The sequence below is a fragment of the Aotus nancymaae genome, unplaced genomic scaffold (assembly GCF_030222135.1).
Source record: "Aotus nancymaae isolate 86718 unplaced genomic scaffold, 86718_ANA_hifiasm-v0.15.2.pri h1tg000011l, whole genome shotgun sequence".
Taxonomy (NCBI): domain Eukaryota; kingdom Metazoa; phylum Chordata; class Mammalia; order Primates; family Aotidae; genus Aotus; species Aotus nancymaae.
The window spans coordinates 21,177,910-21,199,463 of NW_026988422.1; the positions used below are offsets into that span (position 1 = coordinate 21,177,910).

General features: G+C 43.9%; 1 protein-coding gene across 5 annotated transcripts in view; it reads right to left on the reverse strand.

Moving 5' to 3' along the window:
* FSTL1 (follistatin like 1) overlaps nt 1-21,554 on the reverse strand; it is a 160,559-nt gene that overhangs the window by 48,113 nt on the left and 90,892 nt on the right. For 2 of the 5 annotated variants that reach the window (XM_064374668.1, XM_064374667.1), the window contains 4 exons: nt 12,345-12,502; nt 11,146-11,285; nt 10,602-10,655; nt 6,928-6,984 (listed from right to left, as the gene is read on the reverse strand). In XM_064374668.1, coding sequence (XP_064230738.1) covers nt 6,928-6,984 — 57 coding nt within the window. In that variant the 5' untranslated portion in view covers nt 10,602-10,655; nt 11,146-11,285; nt 12,345-12,502. Of the gene's footprint in view, nt 1-6,927; nt 6,985-7,120; nt 7,142-10,601; nt 10,656-11,145; nt 11,286-12,344; nt 12,626-21,554 lie in introns of those variants that run through there. The other 3 variants (XM_064374669.1, XM_064374670.1, XM_012463917.2) reach the window with 3 other exon arrangements.

The following is a 21,554-nucleotide window of genomic DNA, read 5'->3' on the forward strand; positions in this document are numbered from 1 at the left end:
ATTGTTCTGAAAGAAGGGATTGAAAGCAATTGTGGTTAGCATAGAACTGTTGAGGTTTAGGGGTTCAGGGGCGCCCTCAGCTCCCCTGAAAGGACATTTCTCCAAGGTTCTTGGTCTCCTGCTCTCTCTTGGATATGTCCCTTGGATAAGAATGAGAGAGGGAAACAGATGCACTTGCAAAGTAAATACTGGACCCCAAACAGTGTTGCAGAGAAGTGATTTTATTTAGGTAGAGAAAGGGGAAAAAAAGGAGAAGAGAGAGAACTTCCACACGAGAGAGAGAGTGTGTGTGGAAGGGGATCCAAACATGGAATCTGAAGGGGTGTGGAAGAAGAGGACTTTTAACCTGGGAGGACCCCTACCTTCTCCAAGAACCCCCGGCCAATGAAAAGAGTTCCTTAGAACTTCCGCTGGAGTGATCAACTTTTGATTCTTCCCACACCCGTGAAAATTAAAACAGAGACTGTTAAATCTCCCAAATGGAGAGAGATGAGGGGCGGGGCATGGCACTGGGAAGTTCTTGCCCTTAAACCTACACCTCCCTGTAGACCCGGAAAGAGAACACATTCCTTCAGAATCTCACTCCACCCCCCCAACTGTTTTCTCCTTAAGTCCTGCCCCTTGGATATTTCATCCAGTGCCTTGACATCATGATGATCCTTGTGATCCCCTCCTTTTTTCAAGAGGGATTTTCTCTTCTCCAAATATATGCTATTTTATTTCATCTAAAAAGTTAATGTGTTATTTTCTGATAAAGTATGAAAATAAACTATGCTCATTAGAAGTTTAGAGAATACAGAAAAGACTAGAGCAAAGATTAAAATGACCCATAAATCCACTAACTACAGATAATTTCTAACACATTTGTCATATTTTTCTATAAATTTTTATAGTTGTGAGGATAAAGCTGGGGGGTGGTATCTGCTTTTCAAATTAAATTATAATCATTTGCCAGAGCTTCAACATGTTTTTGTAAATGCTTTTAGTGGGACATATAGCTGTTCCATCATTTACTTAACCCTTCTCCTATGGTTGACTATTTAGTCAGTTTTAAGTTTTTTGCTGTCATAAACAACATGACTGACATCTTATATAGAATCCCTTTAAAAGTAGTAATGACCAGGGCAAAGTGGTCAAACAGAATGACTTGAGTTTCTTTGCTGAATTTAATGTAGATTACAGTGAGTCCTGGAATATCTATCCATCCATCCACAAAACAGTCCAGAAAGCTCCCCAAAGCTGATCTAAAGTTTACTAAAATGGATTCATGTCAACAAAGGCTGTATTTCACTGTTTGCTGCACATCCTTGTAGCTAACAAGGAAAGCCATTTTCTGTTGTAACTACTGTTAATAACAAGTTAAAATGCTTAAAACAACATCCAAATAGCCTCATATAGAGAGGGTTAATTTACCTTTCATTAATTATTGAAGGTTTGCTGTTGTTAAAACACAGATTAAAAACTTGCCAAATGTTACTTGGAGTAGACACCAAGAGAACAGACAGATTAAAAGATAGGTGTCTTTGGGCACAGAGTCATGAAATATACCCTAGATCATCCCTATTCCTCATTTTCTTCAGGGTAAGTTTTTCTGTACGTAACTTTATGGTAACACACAGGTTCATAGCTTCCTTTCTGTACCAACTCCCTCAGTCTTATTGGGAGGTGCTTACATGGGCCAGATGTAAAAGTTCATGAAGCTATACATGGAAGATTTCTGCAGTTTCCTAGTATAAAATGATTTTACAAAGGGAGACCCTACATTAATGTAAATTTTAAAAACCAGCAATAATAAGTATAAAGCTACTCACTGCTATGTAATTATAATAATATAAACTGTACCTGCCACAATTTAAAGCACCTGGGCCCACCACTAGATTGTAAATAACATGAAGGCAGACACCATGCCTTGTGCTTCACTGTGACTCTGACCTGAGTGCCAGGTGTGCTCTGCTGCAGCAGGGAACATGACTCGATCAGCACCTGAAAGGAAAGCCATGCCATTCATGGCACACTCTCAGAGAAAGTGCCCCTTGCCAAAATTGCAGGAGTCAGAATAGAGCATCTTAGACAAAAATTAATGCCCTCTGAGGACATTAATCATCTGGCTGACAAAATGAACCTATCTAACTATACTATTTCCCCCTACTAACTGGTATCATTAAGCTAATATAATTTATGTCTGTTAGAAACATTCTGCGGGATGTCCAGTTATTTGAAGGACTAAGACAAAGAATCCATGACATTTTCAATTCTCATATGTGATCACTGGTATTAACAGTTTATTCTTTACTTCCTGTTCTTGTGGCAGCATGTGTTGCTCTGCCTCACTGACTTTGAAGACTTTCTTTTCATCTTTGGGGCATTCCCTCTGGGGTCATTACATCCACCTCAGCCCACGAGTGGATCTTCACCTCACGGTTCCTCTCCAACTTGCTCCTGTGAGCCTGGGGATGGAGTCCTGCTTTCCATCACTCAAACCAGAGACTTCCAAGGGAACTGTAATGTGTCTACCTTCCAAAGCCATTTGTAATGGCCAGAGCCTCATATGCTGGGGGCTTGCCCTTCTGGTCTGGCTAGTCGGCAGAGTCCCTGCTATGTTTTCACACCCCAATTTCCAGCAATGGTCTTTAGAATTGCATCAAGTAGCTTATTTGCCAAAGGATAAACAATCAAGAGATGATTTTAGCGATCTCTTTAGCTTGGTTAATATACAAGCTGCAGCTCCAAGAAGATGCAGTCAGAGATATGGGTTAGACGCAAGGCTTACTTGAGTCTACCATGAGAACAATTCTGAAGAATAAAGAGGAGCTCCCAAACAAAACCCTTAGTGGTTAACTGTGTGTTGATAATAGGGTACAAATGAGGTTAAGAAATGTGGCCTCAGAGGGACAAAGCCCTCATAATTTTCTAGGATTGCATGTCTAGAGCTAAGTGACATACATCTGTTTATAGAATTATTTTCTCTTAGGTAATGCTCTCAAAGTTCATGGGTCAAGTATGGATCCTTTAGTGGAATGAGTATTCTGAACTACAAATCAGTAAACTGTACATGTGACTTATCATAATGAATTTCTAGACCTGGAATGCTGGGAATCGTCGTGACAGCAGAAACATCCACGAAGGGAGATTTGAGGTATGCTTAGGTATTTGCCAGGGCTGTCTTCCTAAAGCAGGCAGTTGGGCCACAGGGTTCTCTCCAGCTTGCCATGTTAGAGTGATAGATATTCACTGACTCAGCTTAAAAAGCACACACAGCAACACCCGTGTTCTCAACATTTTCCCAGGCTGTATACCATGCACCTACCATCGACACTTCTCAATGAACTGTAGCAATTCCCTATGGGAGGGGGATGGAAGAAGGTGCATAAGCAGGCTTACACAGCCCCTTCCCCAGAGAATCTAGAAAAGGGGTATCTGTGTAATTGTTAGTGGAAGCACTCCCTCTGCTGCTGTCCTCTTTGCCTAGTCCCTCCACATGTTAATCTACACACATCTAGAGACATATGCTAAAGCCAGCACCCTCTTTCAAGCAGACTACAGAGTGCATGCATGGATGTGTGTGCTCAGGTAGATGGAGCAGAATCTGGAGGGAGGCTGGGTGAAGGTATATGCTACAGATATAGTAGTAAGAGAGTGAGCAGGTAAGAAAGAGAGTAAACAATCAAAAAGCAACCCTGAGGTGCCAAGGAAGCAGGAGACCATGGAACACATTCAAAACAGTATGACACTTTCTTAATGAGTTTGTTTGTATAAATACAAGGTCTTGCTCTGTTGCTCAGGCTGGACTGCAGTGGCACCATCACGGCTCATTGCAGCCTCAACCTCCTTGGCTCAAGTGATTTTCCTGCTTCATCCTCCTGAGTAGCTGGGACCAGAGACATGTGCTACCATGCCCAGCTAATTTTCTTCTTCTTCTTCTTCTTTTTTTTAAAAAAAGATTTGGTGCCACCATGTTGTCCAAGCTGGTCTCAAATTCCTGGGCTCAAGCAGTCCTCCCGTCTTGGCCTCCCAAAGTGCTGGGATTACAGGCATATGGCACTGAGCCTAGGCTCCTTAATGAATTTTGTTATTATTTTTGTTAATCTAACCAAATGGGATTTACATAGACTGGCATTAATACTGATAACAACCACCTTTTCCCAAGCTGTGAGCACCTCTGATTCTGGAATTTTACTATAGAGGCTTTGGTTTCTTCAAATATCAACATGATTTGTAAAGCGCTTAATTTTTTTAAAAAATGCTGAATTAAATATTTATGTTGCAGAAAAGCAGAAAGCACCAAGAACCCTCAATTTACTTTCTAAATTTCATTTGTAAAAAGTTCAACAATATTTGTACAATTTTAGCTGATTTAAAGTTTACTAAAATAGATTCATGTCAGTAACGACTGTAAATACCAGGATATGACCATTTTTTGCAGACTGTCCTTAGAGTTAACAAGGAAAAAAATTTAAACGGCAAGCACCATTAACCTAAGATAAAATGCTTTCAAAAAAATCCAAATTACAATTCCCACAGGGAAAGGGTTAATTTACCTTTTCATCAGTAGTTAAAGGTATATTATTATTAAATGGATTAAAAACTTGCCAAGTGTTACTTGGCCAGGCACCAAGAGGTTGGAATAATTAAAAGATAATAATCCTTAATAACCTGGAGCCATGAAACAACCTAGCTCATACCTACCCCTCACTCTTTTCATTGTAACCATTTTTAGAAACTAACCTAGCTCATACCTACCCCTCACTTTTCATTGTAACCATTTTTAAAAATTAACCTAGCTCATACATACCCCTCACTCTTTTCATTGTAACCATTTCCAGGAAGTAACCTGGCTCATACCTACACTTCACTGTTTTCTTTGTAACCATTTCCACACACTGAGTTCACAGCCTCAGTGAACTTTCAGTTTCTCCACCAAGGCACTCTGTTTTCACGCCTCAGTACTTCTCTATATTGCCTTCTTCCCTGTAGATTTTGCCTGGGAATTCTGTGAGAGCACTGGATGCTCTTCTACCTCCAGCAGGAAATTGCTGCCTGGGGACCTTCCTACCAGGGCTAAGTTTTCCCTGTGAGGAAGGGGTTCGGGAGGGGGGTGTGTTGTGCAGGCGGCCTAGAATAGATCCCAGACCTTGGGCCACACAGCCTGGTGAGTGAACCAACAGCCTCCTCACACCTCATATTTGCATTCCAGTTCACTGAGTGATTTCACACACTGGCTGGCGATTCTTAAGCCTGCTGGAAAACCAACCAGGGATTCACCTCATCCATCACTGGTCTGCAGCTGCCTTTTGAGGGCCACAGCAGGGGATGGAGGAATGTTTCTTAACCAGCCAGCGAAGGGGGATACTCTCTCAAACGCAAACCCTGGAAAACCAAATGGATGAGAAGCAGACCTGGAGTTCAAGATGGGCTCCAAAGGTAGAAAGAGGTGGGTTCCGATCCTGCTTCAGAGATAACTAGTTGTATGACTCTGGGCAAGTTACCTAACCTTAAACCTGTTTCCTCCTCTGTAAAATGGGGATAATACAACCTACATTACAGTGTTTGGGAGCTTTAAAAGAAGTAACTGCAGGTAATGTACACAGCCCAATATCTGGTATACAAAAACGTACTTGGTAAATGTTAAACCATTGTGCTTGGGAGTGGTGTAGGCTAGTAGTCAAGAGTCTTGGGTCTGGAGCCAGACTGCTTGGGTTCAAATCCCACCCCCAGGATTTAATAGCTGAGGGCATTGGGTAACCTTCCTTGACTCAATTTATCTGTCATTAAAATGGAATTTTATTACAACATAGCAGATATCTAATAAATATTAGCTACTTTTATTTCATTGGGAATAAAAACAGTTGATTGAGTTTCCACTTTAATCAACAATGTAGTAGTGAATTAAATGATAATTCAGTACAATGCATTTTTTTTTAATTGTGAAGACCTTGTATGCATTTATAATTTTTTTGGGCAGAATCAAGCTGCGATGCTAAGGGTGTGGTTAAACTGTAAAATGAAGGAAAAAATTCAAAGGGGAAGCATAAACCACCCACCAGGGAGCTATTTCTTTTGTAATGTGCATTCCATTTCTCCTCCCTCATGCTTTTTAATTCCTTCCATATTTCCTGCCATAATTATCAAATGTTTAGTTTCTGACCTCACTTTTCCGGAGACTAGAGCCCGGGGAATTTAGAATTGTTTATTTTCTGTCCATAAACCTTTGAGTTAATGAAGGGGCTTCTGAGCAAAGAGTTTGTTGGTTTGTCTGTAGTGTCGCGGGAAGGTCGCTGGAGTTGAAAAAATTAGTACAAAAAAACAAGCGCTGAAATGCTTTAAGTGGAAACTCGAGCCCCCAAAGAGCAGAGCAATGGATCTTCTCTTGCGCAACGTTACAGAGAACATTTCGGGAAAGGCCGTTACATGGCCCAGATGATAACACAAAACCCGAGAACACTTTACAAAGAAGAAAATACATTTCAGGAAATTATGAAAAAGAGAAAACAGAAAATGAAGTTTGTCCCAAAAGAAGAATCCCGAGATTCCTCTCCCCCCGCCCCCAGGAGACAGACTTGGGAGGGAAAAGTTCCCAACTATTCTCAGTCTCCTCTGAAGTGAAGGAAGGAATGGAGGCGCCTTTTTGAACTCGCTTTTGCTCGGGTCGCCGCCTCGTCCCGGCCGGCCCAGCCCGCCCCTCTGCTCCTCCCGGCTCTCCCTCCATGTTAGCCGCGGCGGGGCTCCCGCTTACGGCCCGAACTACTTTTCCTGCTTTCGAGAGATTTAACTTTCGTGAGTAGCATTTCTTCCGGCAGCGCTCCCCCAGCTCCACCCCAGCCCACCCCAGGACGGAAACTCCCCGCGCCGCCCCGGGAGAGCATCCCCAGGCACGCAGACCGGAGCGGCCCCGGGGCCCGAGTTCGGACTCCTCGGCCCCTCGCCTACCTCGGCGCGGACCCAGGCTACCGCCACCAGCGCGAGCGCGAGCCAGCGTTTCCACATCTGCGGAAGAGAGAAGAGAGCGAGACTGAAGGCGCCGGGCCCCGCGCCGACCCGGGAAACTTGCTCGGGTCCCTCCGCCCGAGCACCCCCGGCCGCCCGCAGAGTCCGGCCTCCGCGCCGCGCGCCCTGAGCTCACCGTGGTCCGGTCCCGGTCTCCGGAGGGCGCGAAGCAGGACGACCGCGGCGAGCTCTAAGCGGAGGTGGGAGCGCCGCCGAACGCCAGCCTCGGAGGATGTCCGACCTGGGCTCGCCGCCCCTTAAGACCTCTCCTTCCCCGCCTGCCTGCCCCCCAGCTCCTCCCCATTCTCCTCCCCCTTCTGCTGCGGCGGCCCCCGCGGCTCCGGCTCCCCCTCCTCCCGCCCCCTGCTCCGGGGAGCCCGCGGGGGTCCTGGCGCCGCCGAACCCCTCTCTCTGCACCGCCCGGCGCCCCTTCGGCCCCCTGGAAGTGGAGCGGAGGCAGCGGGAGCGTCCCAGGGGTCCCTGCCACAAAGGCGAAGGCGGGGGGAGGGGAGGGGGAGGGAAGGGTAGGGGAGGGGAGGGTAACCCCACTCCGGGAGGGGCTGCTGCGGTGGCCAGGTGGGCGGCGCCGGGCAGAGCTGGGCCGGGCCGGGACTGGAACCTGGAGGGAAAGACGTCCCGCGGCCTGGGAAGCGGAGCCGCCCCCACCCCCATGGCTGAACTGGCAGGCCCAGGGATGTTAAGGAGACCCGGCAGCCCGGGATCAAGGGTGTCACAGCAGCCAGGCACCGGGAAGTGGGCGCAGGGGCGGGAAGACCGGCCGGGGTGGGGAAGGCTGCTGTGGGCACTACAGTGCATGTCCTGGGAGAGGTGGCAGCCACCTTCCTCTTCTGGGACGATCCTCAGTCCAGCATTTGCCACCAGCCTCATCTCCTCCTTCACTCCGGTTGGAAGCGGTGTCCCCCACCTCTCCTCTGCCCACTCACCCATCACCTGTGTCCTTCCTCCCTGTCATCCCAAGTAGGCTCTACGTTCAGGCTTGTGGTCTTCACCAGCTTCTTCCCAGCGGCCTTCGAAAGCGTGTTACCTCTTTGACAGGGTTAACTCCCTAATATGCTCCTAATTAAGGCGTCTTTCCTGCCATAACTGGTGCAGAGAACAGAGCCACTTGGCACTTCAGATTTCACATGCCCAAGGCTAAGCCTCACTCCCCCCAGCTTCAAGGCCTGTTCATCTACCTCTTTCAGGGTGGTTGCCTTCAAACCCATCTCCTTTTCCCAGACCTGGCTTGTGCCCATAGCCTGGCAGTTTACCCACTGAGATCTCATATGCATCCCCTCGCCTCTGTTCACATGTTCACCTTCCTAGGCCAGACCTTCATGCTCCCTCACTCGAAAATTCTGAAAACCTCCTTTCATTGTCCTCTGGCTCCAGGCTCTCCCCTGTAGTCTCCACTGCAATCCATTGTCATATTCCTTCACTAGCTTATTTTAGACATTGTCTTCCTCGTGTTCACATTCTTCCTCTACTCAGAAAGTTTCAGCACTCTTCTTGCCACATCAAATCCAGACTCTGCCTTTCTTATAAGCCATCCATTACTGGGCCCATCCTGTCCACCTAACTTCTCTTCAACTACATCAGCATACTTCCTCTGCTTTTAGCAGGCAGGTCTTCTCATTGTCCCCTGAACTTGTCATATGCACTCTGCTGTCAAGGTTTGTTGAGTGCCCTCTGTTGTAGTTTTAGAGGACTTCAAGATAATACCCATGGTCAGAATCCATTGAGATAGCAGCAGGAGTCAGACTTATGGGGAGCAAAATGTCAGCTTTGTCTCTGCTAAAGGCTGGAATGGCAGCCATGGCTTTAGATCTGCAGGGGCAGTGGGCCCAGAATTGAACATATCCACTCAGTCACAAGCAGAGCTGGAAAACCTGCCTGTGTAAAATCTAAACTGACTGCATGGAAAAAGCAGAAAACATGTGCCTACTGGGTTATGCCTGCTCCCCAAACTTGAGGGAGTAAAGTGACACATGGCCAGTTCTTTTAAACTCACCAGTTAGACAACTTACTCCTGCTTCCCTATTATGGTAATAAGATTAGGGAATAGATGTTCCACCACCAGATACTCTGTCCTGGTCACTGTGCTAAGATTGACGGGAACTATGATGGACAAAGTTTTGCTTCTGCCCTCGGGTAACTCACAATACATTGCATCCCTTGCAGATGCACTGGACTCCCTCAGAATCTGGCATGATCTTTCCTCCCTTCCTCCTGTCTACTGAAATGCTTGGGTTTGTTTGTTTGTTTTGTTTTCAGGACCCAAGTCAAGTTTCATTGCTTCCTTAATATCTTTTCTGACAACAGCTTGGCATAGTAGAACACACAGGAAGTTTGAGGTCAAACCAATCTGGCTTTCCATCCTATCACTGCCATTTACTAGCTGTGTAGCCTGACTTTCATCAAATAATAACGTAAGCCCTCTGAACCTAGGTTTCTGCGTCTGACAAATGGCAGTGATGATACCTTGCAGGGAGTTGTGAAATTTAAGCAGATACATATAAAAAAATGCCTGGCAGGTAGTAGACCTCTATATATGATAGCCATTATTATCTCATTGATCTGTTTCGCATCTAAATTGTAGTTGGTACTATACACCAGGTACTGTGAGAGCCATTCAACATCTCTTATTTTATTTATCACAATAAATGGAAAGGAAGCCAGGCATGGTGACTCACGCCTTGTAATCCCAGCACTTTGCGAGGCCAACATGATGAAACCCTGTCTCTACTGAAACTATGAACATCAGCCAGGCATAGTGGTGGGTGCCTGTAGTGTCAGCTACTTGGGAGGCTGAGGCACGAGAATTGCTTGAACCTGGGAGGCAGAGGTTGCAGTGAGCCAAGATCATGCCACTGCACTCCAGCCTGAGCAACAGAGCGAAACTCCATCTCAATAAATAAATAAGTAAGTAAATAAATAATATGGTAAATGGAATGGTCTTTTTAAATTGCTTCCATTTTCCAAATAGAACTGAAGCTCAGGAAGACTCAGATACTTTCCCAAGTTTATACTGTTGGCTACATAGCCTTTAAAACTTGGCATTATATTGCAGACTGCTATACAACGTTTAACACTTGTTCTCATAGTTGTTCTTGATTCTCCAACTAGATGTTAAGTTGCTTAGAGCATAAACAATGTTCTTCATATCTTTATTCTCTCTACATTTGGAGCACAATTAATGGATTTGAGTATATCAAAATTGTGGATAACACCCCCCATGGGCACCGAGGAAGGAGAACTGTGCAGACCCCAGGCACCGTTAGTGCCTAAAGCATAACTCACTGCTTACTATATTTAGCTTATATATATAATCATACTTAGTTCCATATAATCTTTCTATATAATTATATATGTATTGTAGTTGGAGCTGTACTGACACATTTAGTGCTGATTTGTATAATCCTTCCATATAACCATATAGTAGTTTGTAGTAGGAGGAATGCCTAGAGCAGTCACCGAACAGAAGCAGTACATGGGAAAACAGCCAGACCAGGACAAGAACCAAAGACCCAGGCGGTCGCGTCCCTGCCTAAAAGGGCATACGCTATATGGCAGGCTTGGAGGAAGAGCCTCTCCTCCTGATAAAGGAGTTGTAGTACCTTGCATCCAGTTCTTGTGGAAAGTAGGCCTCAGGCTTGAGATCCTGCAAATAACTAAGAGAGAAGAACCCCTCTGGCATGACCAGTAACGGTGGCTGTACACCCTCTCAGTCTTTTCTCACTTCTGTGCTAGCTCAAATCATCCTCCCATAAATATCTTAAGAGAAGAGCACAAGTATGTCAGCTCCCACTGCATTGGCTTACAGTATCCTTCTATTAGAAATCCTTTGAAGTCTCCAGCCCCCAGATAAGAAGTGTTGCGCACAATACCTGTTGCACACAGCCCAGCTTCTTGCCTCAGTGACCTAATGGGAGTGGACCCCTTTTCTGTACACAACCCTCTACTACTGCGCACGGTACAGCTACCTACTGCGCACAGCCCACCTCTCTGCCCAGGTGACATAACGGGGTGGCCCCCTCGCTTGTGACTCACATAATTATGTATGCCCTATCATTAAGCCTATAAATGATAACCTCACTTAACGACCCTTCTCCCTGCCTGTACCTAATAAATACAGATGCTTCTGCGTGTTCGGCCTCTCACCTGTCTCCGCTCATAGGTGGTGTGGCCCCCAAGTCCAGATGCTCTTCACCAGTTCTTTAGTGTCCTGTCTCTTTAATTCTTGGATCCTGCACTTCAGCACAGCATAAGGGACATCCCATGACCCTGTGGGGCCAACAGCCCTACACAAAATGAAATGAAAGATTCCTATTCAATCAAAGGCACCATAGACAAAATGATAGAAGGAGATATAAATATTTACAACTGACAGGTAACTCATAACACACACACAAACACACACATACACACACACACACACACACACCCTGCAAATCAAGAAGAAAAAGGAAACCCAATTAAAAAAAGCAGTGGGGAATAGGTATGAACAGGCATTTCCCAACAGGGGAACCCCAAGTGGACAATAAAAATAGAAAAGATACTCAACATACTACTATTATTTAAATTGTACAACAACCCTTTGAAATCAGTATTATTTTATTACCTCTAATTTACAGATGAAGAAACAGACACAGAGTTTAAGTAGTTTGTCCAAAGTTACATAGTAAATTATAAATGTCACTTTACACCCATCATAGTGGCAAAAATTAGACAGTTGGACGATGTCAATGTTAGCTTGTGACTAGTGCAATCTTTGTGGTGTACTGTAGTAATTAAAAACAAGGGTTTATGAGACAGACTGCCTTGGTACAAAATTGCCTTGGTAGTAAATCTTGGCTTTACTACTTATTATATAACCTTGGGCAAGTTACTTAATATCTCTGCATCTCAGTTGCCTCATCTGTAAAATCGTGATAATTGTACTGATTTCATAGAGTTATTGTGCAGATCAAATATATGAATATGTAAAGTATTTAGTGCCTGGTACACAGTAAGCATATAATTAAGGTGCACTACTATGAAAATAATTCATTAGAGAGATCTTACAGGTACTGATGATAAAACTGCTATGGCGTATGGTTTACAATAAATAAAGCAAAAGACAAAAACAAGTAAAAATCACAAAACAAACTGCATGAGAGGTTTGACAGTTTATATTTGCGAGGGATTTTTTTGGTCAGGTGACAGAGAAGCCAACTTAAATATCGTTTATGCAATTAAATGGACTTTATTGACCCCTATAGATGTGAAGTCCATGGATAGGACTGGATTTAGATAAGCCTTCACCCAGGAGCCCAAATAAGGTCACCAGTGGTCCCATTTCTTGCCTTCTCTTGCCCTACCTTCAGTAGTCTCATTTCATCCTTGGATTCCACAGTGTGGCTCCTGGAAGCTCCAGTCTATGCTGTCAGGGTGGTAAACTAGCTGCAGTGCTGGCCAGTTCATCCTGAGGAAGTGCTGCCCTGCTGACACCTTGATTTCAGGCTTCTGGACTCCGGAACTGTGAGAAAATGAATTTCTGTTGTTTAAATTACCAGGGTTGTGGCAGCACTAACAAACTAATGCAGAACTCAATGCTATAAGATTGTCTCTCACTCTCTCGCTCTCTCTCTCACACACACACACACACACACACACACACAGACATACACACCAGACTCTCAGCTTATTCTGCTATTTTAGTTTTTCCATGTGGCTGATAAGATAGCTGGTGCAAGCCCTAAAAGCCATCCTCTCAGCTTTGGCAGCCTACCCTGAAGAGAATCCATCCTCCTGGTTCATAGATCCAACCCAGGGGAAGGTTCTGGTTGGCCTTGCTTGTGTCATGTGCCCACCCCTTGGACGAAGCACATTGTCAAGTGGGCAGTCCTGTGGCTGGCTGTGTTTGGGTCATGATACCATCCCTATATCAGGCTGCACACTCTTACTGACAGCTTCACAAACCATATGGCGTGGAGGAAGAGGTTTCTCTAGAGAAGAGACCCTGGACAGACTAAAACAACCACTGTCCAGATTCCTGGCTCTTTCCCAGCTTGGGACATCATGAAGACATGTAGGATTGTGGACAGAAGAACCACAGACTTGTTCCTCAGCACAGGGCATTGGATATTCCAGATGGGAGTAAATAACTGCTTTTAGAATTTATGAGGAGATTGGAAAAGCTACTTGTTTGATCAAAATGATGGGCCCACCCTCCTGTAAGCTCCAGTCAGAGTAAGCTTGGTGGGCCAGATGAGGGGATAGCCTCAGGGGGACCATGAAGTATAGCCAGTGGCATCAGGTTATGGATGGGGTTGAGCATGCCTCAGGGGACCCCTGGAGATGGGGATTTTCATGGCCAGAGGCTGGAAGCTGAAGCAAGCCTTTGTCACATTCTCTAACCACTTCTTTTTCTTCTCTTTCCTTCCTTGTAGTCTGTTTCCTTCCTACACCTTCTTTCTCTCTTCTCTCCCACTCCCACCGTTGGGAGGAGAAGCAGGATGCTAAAGCATCGCCATAAGCTTTACATGAAGCAGTTCATGCTTCCCCCTTCCCCAGAAAAGAAAAATGCCTTCCCTTGCGTAGTTTTGGTGGACCATTCTATTATCAGTATAATCACTGACATTTATCATAAAACCTCACGGATTGAAATTCTCTCAGGGTCTGGACTACTCCCCAGGAGTAAATCAGGCACTTCTGAGCAATGGCAGGGCTTCTTTCAGACCCTTAGGTATTGTTTTTAATGTGCCAGCAAAACCTAAAAATGTAAGAGAATAAATGCAGCTGCTCAAAGGAGCTGACTTGCATAGAAAGGTCATGCCATGGAAGAATTTGGCTCATTAAGAATGTGTGAGTGTGGCAGAAAATGCTTTTTAACCAGCTTTTTGTGGTAAATAGCAGTGCTGCAACTAACCAGCTGAATACCACTCAGAGCAAGTCTATCAGATGGCAGCCTCCTCCAGCTGGCTCTGCCCCCTTGATGTCTTCTCTTTGCCCTCATTAAATTTTTAGTCTTTTATGGCTACTTCCAAAGAAAGCTGACTCTTTCAAGTTCCCGACTTAAATAGCTGTAACGAATGTATAGCTATAATTGAAGGCGGAGAGGGGCAATGTACTGTCTCTACAGGGGAGAACTTGTAAATTCATTTTTTAAAATGTGAGGAGATAGGCTACTCTGTTACAAATGAGAATCTGTGGATCTGATTGGCTGTGTTCAGGTCCCCAAGACCCAGTTTCAATGGTTCACTAGGGGGACTCACAGGACTCAGCATATAGTTGTGCTCATGGCTATGATTTATTATAGTGAAAAGATATAAAGTAAAATCAGCAAAGGGAAAAGGCATGTAGGGCAAAGACCAGCAGAAACTGGGCGCATAGTTCAAGAGTCCTCTCCCAGTGAAGTTGCACAAGATGCACTGAATTTCTCCTTCAACAAATTGGGACACCACGTGTCAAGTGTTGTTCTCCAGGGAAGCTCATAAACGAGTCATCGTCCAAGGCTTTTTGTGAGGCTGGTCACGTAGGCACCTTCTTTTTATCATGTGCCAGAATTTCAGACTCCTTGAAGGAAAGCAAGTGTTCAGCATAAACCATACTCTTCGCACAAGCAGTTCTGAGAATGGTGGGGACTCTCCTTAAGTCCAAGTTTCCTGATGCCAGCCATGGACAAGCCTTGCAGTCAGCACTTTCAAAGCACAGTAGTCTCAGCCCTGCCATGTTAACTCTTTTCTGCACATGGTGATAGTGAAACTTTTCAATTCTTGGTAACAGTGAAACTTTTCAATTTACTAGCGGCCATTGCATTTCCTGCACTGAGAAAACTCTGAAGTTATAAAACAGAACTTACTACATATAAATTAAAAGACAGACTATGCAGGCTGAAATTTCTGTCATGCCCCCAGCTCTCTTCTGAATGGTTCTCATATACTATGTGCTTATCTTGCTATCCTGGCCATAAATGATGGAGCAAGGGATTTTCCCTTGAGTCAAAATCTAATAGGTATAAGTAGGACATGATTGAGACCAAGAGTCCCAGAAACTGGCTAATAAGGGAGCCTCATAGTGGGATAGTGACAAGCTGATTCAGTCCACTGTCTTTGGAAGAATAAATACCCGATGGAGAAAATGAAAGTGGGTGACTAGAATCAGACTGAGTGAGGACAATGTGAAGCTATTCTTCTAGGTCTCTGTGAAGTGTGCTGTGCTCCTCAATCTTGGAAATCTATGGTTAGGACAGATGATCGCCTCCCTGTGATCTTGCTCACTGCAAACGCCCCCTCCTGGGTTCAAGTGATTCTCAGATGGATTCAAGTGGCTTACATTCTCATGTGTCCTTGCACTGAACACATTTTCTGTCCTAATATGGGCATGACTTTTCCAAGCAGCCTGAACCAGCCTAGTGACGTAGAGGTAAATATTCTCTTTTCAAAAGGATGCCACAACTAAAATGAGAATAGTTCTACTAGAGGGCATCCAAGGAAATGTGAGTGTAGTTTAGATCAGTTACAGGAAGGGGTAACTTATACTGCAAAAAGGAAGTTTTGGAACACTCTCAAAGTAGAAAACAAAAGTAGAAAACTTTTTTTAAGTAAGCTTAAAAAAAGCTTTAAAAATTATCTATGTTGTTGAATCATAAGGAGTTACTGGTAAAAGCTGAATATGTTTGGACTACTTCCTCTCCTATGAGGTGTAGGTCAGGAAAGAGAGTGATGTTCCCCTTCCCCTATATAACTCTGTTATCCTTGTCACATGCAACCTCTTGATGAGGCTGCCAGCAGAGGCTATAAAGTTGAAAATACCCCTTGAAGACTTGAGCCTCCAAACTCCAAACTGAACTCAAACTGGGCTAATGAATCCTGATGGGCTCATAAAGAGCCAATATTTGACCCTGACCTCTAACTCAGGTGCTGAGGCAGGAGTATGGTGTATTTATCAATTTGTGGATTAAATGTATCTCAAGAGTTAATGTTCTGTGACCCCACGAGGATGAGAGTAATTAAAAGTGCATTTGGTGGACCCTGCTTAGCCCAGGATATTGTGGTGAGAGGTCCCTCACAGTGTACTGTTGGCATGTGGGAGCTCGCTGCCTGCCTTCTGACCAAGCACTTATGGAAACTCCTGCTGACATGTTGGCTGAGGCAGGAATGTAATTGGAAAAGATGGTTTCATTTTAGCACAATCACCTCCAGGAAAGGATAACCTTTCTTTATCTGGCATGTGGCCTTCTGGTTGAACTTAGAGTATTTGGGGACTGTTCAGAGACAGTGCTAACCCGCAGAGGAATACTCATTCTGTGTTGATTGTTCCCTAGGGAGCTTCCTGTAGTAAAAGTGATAAACGTTATTCCAGACTATCTGGTTATAGCATTGGAGCCATGTTCATTCTTTGTTACTAAAAATGGGCTCAAGTTTCTTTTCCTAGAGGGGCAGGGGAAGATGAGTAGCTCCCTTAAGCACTCAGGGCATGGTTATGCTTTTGGATACAGGATGGTGGTTAACACTATAGCTTAAGGAGTAGAAGAGACCTGCCACTTACTAGCTGGTTGGTTGCCTAAGCTCTTTGCTCCTTAGTTACTACTTCTATAAAATGTCAAGAATAATATTGCACAGGGTTTTTGTGAGGATGGAATGTATGAAAGTACTTAGCACAGAGCCTAGCATGGAGGTAGCGCTCAATTACTATTAACTATTTAACGATTTTATTTATTCATAGGTACTGAAAATCTTCTGTATGATTATTTTATTCCTGAACTTTCCAAGATCACAGTTCCATTACTGGAAGTGATCAGCAGTAGAAAGTTGTAAAGTCATTTAGCAGGAATAGATTTGGGCTGTTTGAAAATGTTGTAGATGTTCAGGATTTGTAGATTTTGATATTGCAGTTTCAGTTATTTATAGACAACCTCAAGGATTCATGACACAGCATATTTTATCTGAAACCTTAATCTGAAAAAGATAAAAAATAATCAGGATGCAGTAGAATCACTGTGAATATCTGCCCAGCCATGTCCTTCTCTGAGAACTGACCCTACTCAGAGAGATGAACCCAGAGCTGGGATTGTGCCTTCTGACCTCTCCACCACAGCTGACTGGACCAGGCCTAGACACCCAACTGAGGGAGAGCCAAGGTGGTGATCGAATCAATCTGATTTTCTCTCCTGGATTGTTTTTGCTTTTAGGAGTTACCGGAAGAAGAAATTGGCAATAACATCTCATGATTCTGCAATTTATTTTCAAATGGTTCAGGGAAAAAGTGTATCTGTCTGTATACATTATACAGAGAGAGAGAGAGAGAGAGAGAGGGAGAGAGAGAGAGAGAAAGTAGAAATCATAGAGGGCTAAAAATTGGTAAATCTAACTAAGGGTTACACAGTGTTCATTGTACCATTCTTTCCATTTTTCTTTGGTTTAAAATGTTAAAAGCAGAAAACAGCTTTTAATGGAAAATAAAGTGTCTCTTTAAAAAGATTTTTTTTAAACAAATTCTTGAATTAGAAATGTACTCCAGAGCCTATAACCATCCCTCCTGAGCTTTGAGCGGAGAAATAGCACTTAAGTCTTGAGTGGCAGGGACCAGGCACACACAGAAGAAGAAACTGGATTTCAGAGAGACACAGAGCAGAGGAGCAGAAACAAGCAGTGGGAGAGCCTGAGAATCTTGGGGAAGGGTGAGTGGAGACTTGATACTTGAGTTACTGGTTCTGGCTTCAGAGGCCTGGTGCTAGTGCTAGGCCTAGTTCTTCTTTCTGCCTCCAAGTTCCATGAGATATCCTGATATCCTTCCAATAAATTGTTTTTTTTTTTTTTTTAAATTGCTGACAATAGCTTGAGTGTTCTGGACCTTATGAATAGCAATGGGTGCGCTGAGGCACGTGTGAGACTCACTGTGGCTGAGTACCTTAGATGAGAGTGTGCCTCGAAGATTGCCAGTGTCTACATCTCGATGGAACGAGTGTGCCATGGAGTATAGATGTTAACTGAAAGAATCACTCTCAATTGGACTTTATAGCCTTTAAAGGGATAAATATTCTGTATAGTAGGAACACAAATTCCAAATTCCTCAGGCCATACACTCAGATGTGCAGGGAAAAAAAAACTTTTTTCCTTTTCTGGGACTAAATTTAAGTCCCATCTGCAGCCTCCCTTCTCCCTGGTAGCAGAATCTGGGTTTGTTCACTGAATTCAATGTTTTCCTTCTTTTCCCCTAGGAGAATGTGGGAAGGATAGGCATCATCATGGGTGCACCCCTGGCATCTACAAAGATGTCCCCTTCGCTCTCTGGTCCTGGTCGCCCTCACTGTGTGGCTTCTCCTGGCCTACCTGCTCCCTGGTTCCTGACCTGTTGCCTGGGTACACAGGGACTCTCAGAGGCAGCTTCTGGCCTCTCTGCCCACACCCAGATCATTCTGGTGTCCACAGGGGTGGAGTCTTACCTCTCCCTGGGCTCAGATTTCCCAAACATGATTCTGAGAGTTCTTCTGTCCACCTTCCTCCCAGGGCTGAGTTTATGGGGGGATGGACATAGGGCCTTCTGCAAGTCATCAGTGTGACTTTCTCTCCCTTCCCTCTCATGCAGCCCTGGAAGGGGGGACTGCATTGTAGACCCCGTGGAATTCTTCTCAGTTATTGTTTCTGGTACAGTTTCATTAAAAACTTGTTTCTTTGTTTTTTGACAGCTTCACTCTGTTGCCCATTGTGGAGTGCAGTGGCACGATCTTGGCTCACTGCAATCTCCGTCTCCCAGAGCAATTCTTCTCCTCAGCCTCTTGAGTAGCTGAGACTACAGGCTGCACCACCACATCTGGATAATTCTTGTATTTTTAGTAGAGAAAATGTTGGCCAGGCTGGTCTCCAACTCCTGGCCTCAAGTGATCAGCTCGCCTCAGCCTCCCAAAATGCTGCGATTACAGGTGTGAGCAATTGCACCCGGCCAAAACTTAGTTTTTTATTTTTATTAGAATACTTGTATAGAAATAGCATATTTTATTGTTTTCTTTACTTTCAGAATATTAATAACTAGAATGAACCAGAGAGACTTTCTATATTGCCCCTTTAGAAACACAGGATTCATAACTTACTGCTGTATTGTATAATTTTATGCCACGAGTCTTGTGGAATTAGCTTTTGAAAACAAAAAGTGAAGTTTTTGGATTTCAAAATGCTTTTCTCTTTCAAAGTCTATTTTAGAACCCCAAATCAAAGGGCTGACTCCTTTGATATCCGTATTTTGTCATAAAAATCATACTCTGAGGTAATGATGATTTAGGTCTAGGTCAAACGGAGACTGGTCAAGGGATGCAATGAGTTGTGGGAGATAGTGGTGTCCACAGGGAGAACATGTTGACTTACATTATCCCACTCTGTATAACAATGTGGTGTATGAATCTGGGGAGTTAAATATGTCCCAGAGTTTTGTTCCTCTATGGAGAGGTAAGAGAGAGGTAACCTTTCTCTTGCCAAGGTTCTACAAGATGACATCTCATGTACCTGAAACTTGGGTCGCCTGGGTCACCCTAAACAATTCAAATGCTGCTGGGGGTAGAAGGTGGCAAGCAAAGTCTCCAAGTCACTAAAAGAGGTTTCTTGGAAGCTGTGCAACGGAGATCACTCATGGGTAAGCCTCTTAAACCTTCAAACAAAGCCTATTGGTTTACCTATGTTATCAAGTTTCTGGGGTGCAGTGAGGTTGGTAAATGACAGAAGGAGCTGGTTATATATAGCAAACAGTAAGAAAAGCTCCTGATTAGCATGATAGCAGTGGAGGAGTCAGAAGGACAATGAAAATCAACCACAAACATTTTAAAAATTAATGCTGTCAAGAGACATTAGTGTAAATATAATGTCTTAAATTTCTCATTTGTTCTTGTACCTAATACATAATTAATCATAGTGTTTTAAGTCTCAGTGGGAATTTGAAGGACTCTAATCCAATTATAAAATATGGCATTCATAATTTAACAGTATGGCATAATAATAATAGCGTGGCAGGGTGCGGTGGCTCACGCCTGTAATCCCAGCACTTTGGGAGGCTGAGGCGGGTGGATCACAAAGTCAAGAGACTGAGACCATCCTGGCCAATACAGTGAAACCCTGTCTCTACTAAAAATACAAAAAAAATTAGCCGGGCGTGGTGGCATACACCTGTGCTCCCAGCTACTCGGGAGGCTGAGGCAGAAGAATTGCTTGAACCCAGGAGGCGGAGGTTGCAGTGAGCTGAGGTTGTGCCACTGCACTCTAGCCTGGTCACAGAGCAAGACTCCATCTCAAAAAAAAAAAAAAAAAAAATAATAATAATAATAGTGTGACATTATTTTATACCCTGAGTCTTTTGGGACATTAGCTTCTGATAACTAAATCCACCCTTTTGGATCTCAATGCTCCCATATTTTTGCATAGATTATAATGGACTTAGTTGTATACATCCCACATCATACTTTCCTCACTCCCCAGTACCTCAGAGTATGACTGTATTTGGAGATGGGCCCTTTAAAGAGGTGATTAAGTCAAAACAAGGCCATTAGGGTGCCCTAGTCCAGTTTAAACTTGTGTCTTATTTGTAAGAGGAAATTTGGACACATAGAAAGACACCAGGAATGTGTGTCCATAGAGAACAGGCTATGTGAGGACACAGTGGGAAGGCAGCTGTTTGCAAGCAGAGGACAGAGGCCTCAGAAGAAACCATATCTACTGACACCTTCATCTTGGACTTCCAGCCTCCAGAACTCTAAGAGAGCAAATTTCTATTGTTTAAGCCACACAACCTGTGATATTTTGTTATGGTAGCCCTAGCACATGAATACAAGCTCATATGTTGAAGCCCAAATGCTAAGAAATGGCTTCTTTGTTATGTGCATTCTGCAGTAAAAACCTACTTGAGGCTGTGTAATTTAGTCCTAGAGCAGAAATGTGGCTTTTCCAAGGTCTTTAGGAAGACACGGAATTGAACCCAGTGCTCCTCACCCTGGGCAGGCAGCTTGATGCAGCAGAAAGAACATGAGGCTTTAGGTTCAAATCTAAGCCTTGCTGTGCAGAAGATGGGCTGCAGTTTGTAAATGGCTTAACTTCTGTGAGCCTCAGTTTGCTCATTTATAAAATGCAGACGAGCTATGGAAATGACATGAGATGACATTCAGGTTATCTATGTAAAATACCTAGCTCAGGCCTGGCACATGCCAGAGAGATAACAAATACAGTTCTATTATTGTTTCTGCTACATTGTGTCATAACCTTAAGCCATCAATAAAAGGTTAAATTGTGTTTGGTACCCTCTGTCACAGATGGCAGGGGAGTATGTTATCTTTTAAACAGATTTTTAGCTTTATATGATAAGAGTCAAATAGCTTGGTGGTTATAAGGATGAGCATTAGGTATTCAGAATGCTTGATTATCCAGAACTATACCTCAAAGATTGTCAGTAGTTGAGGTTATAGTGTCAACATTTTGTGTCTTCTGAACTGTTTTCAATTTCTGGTCTCCTTTTTCAGTTTTTCACTCCAAGAACTCCAGTTCTCTCATAGATGCCCCATGGCAGTGAAGCTCCTCTCAATGACTTTCTTTTTTACTATATATATTTTT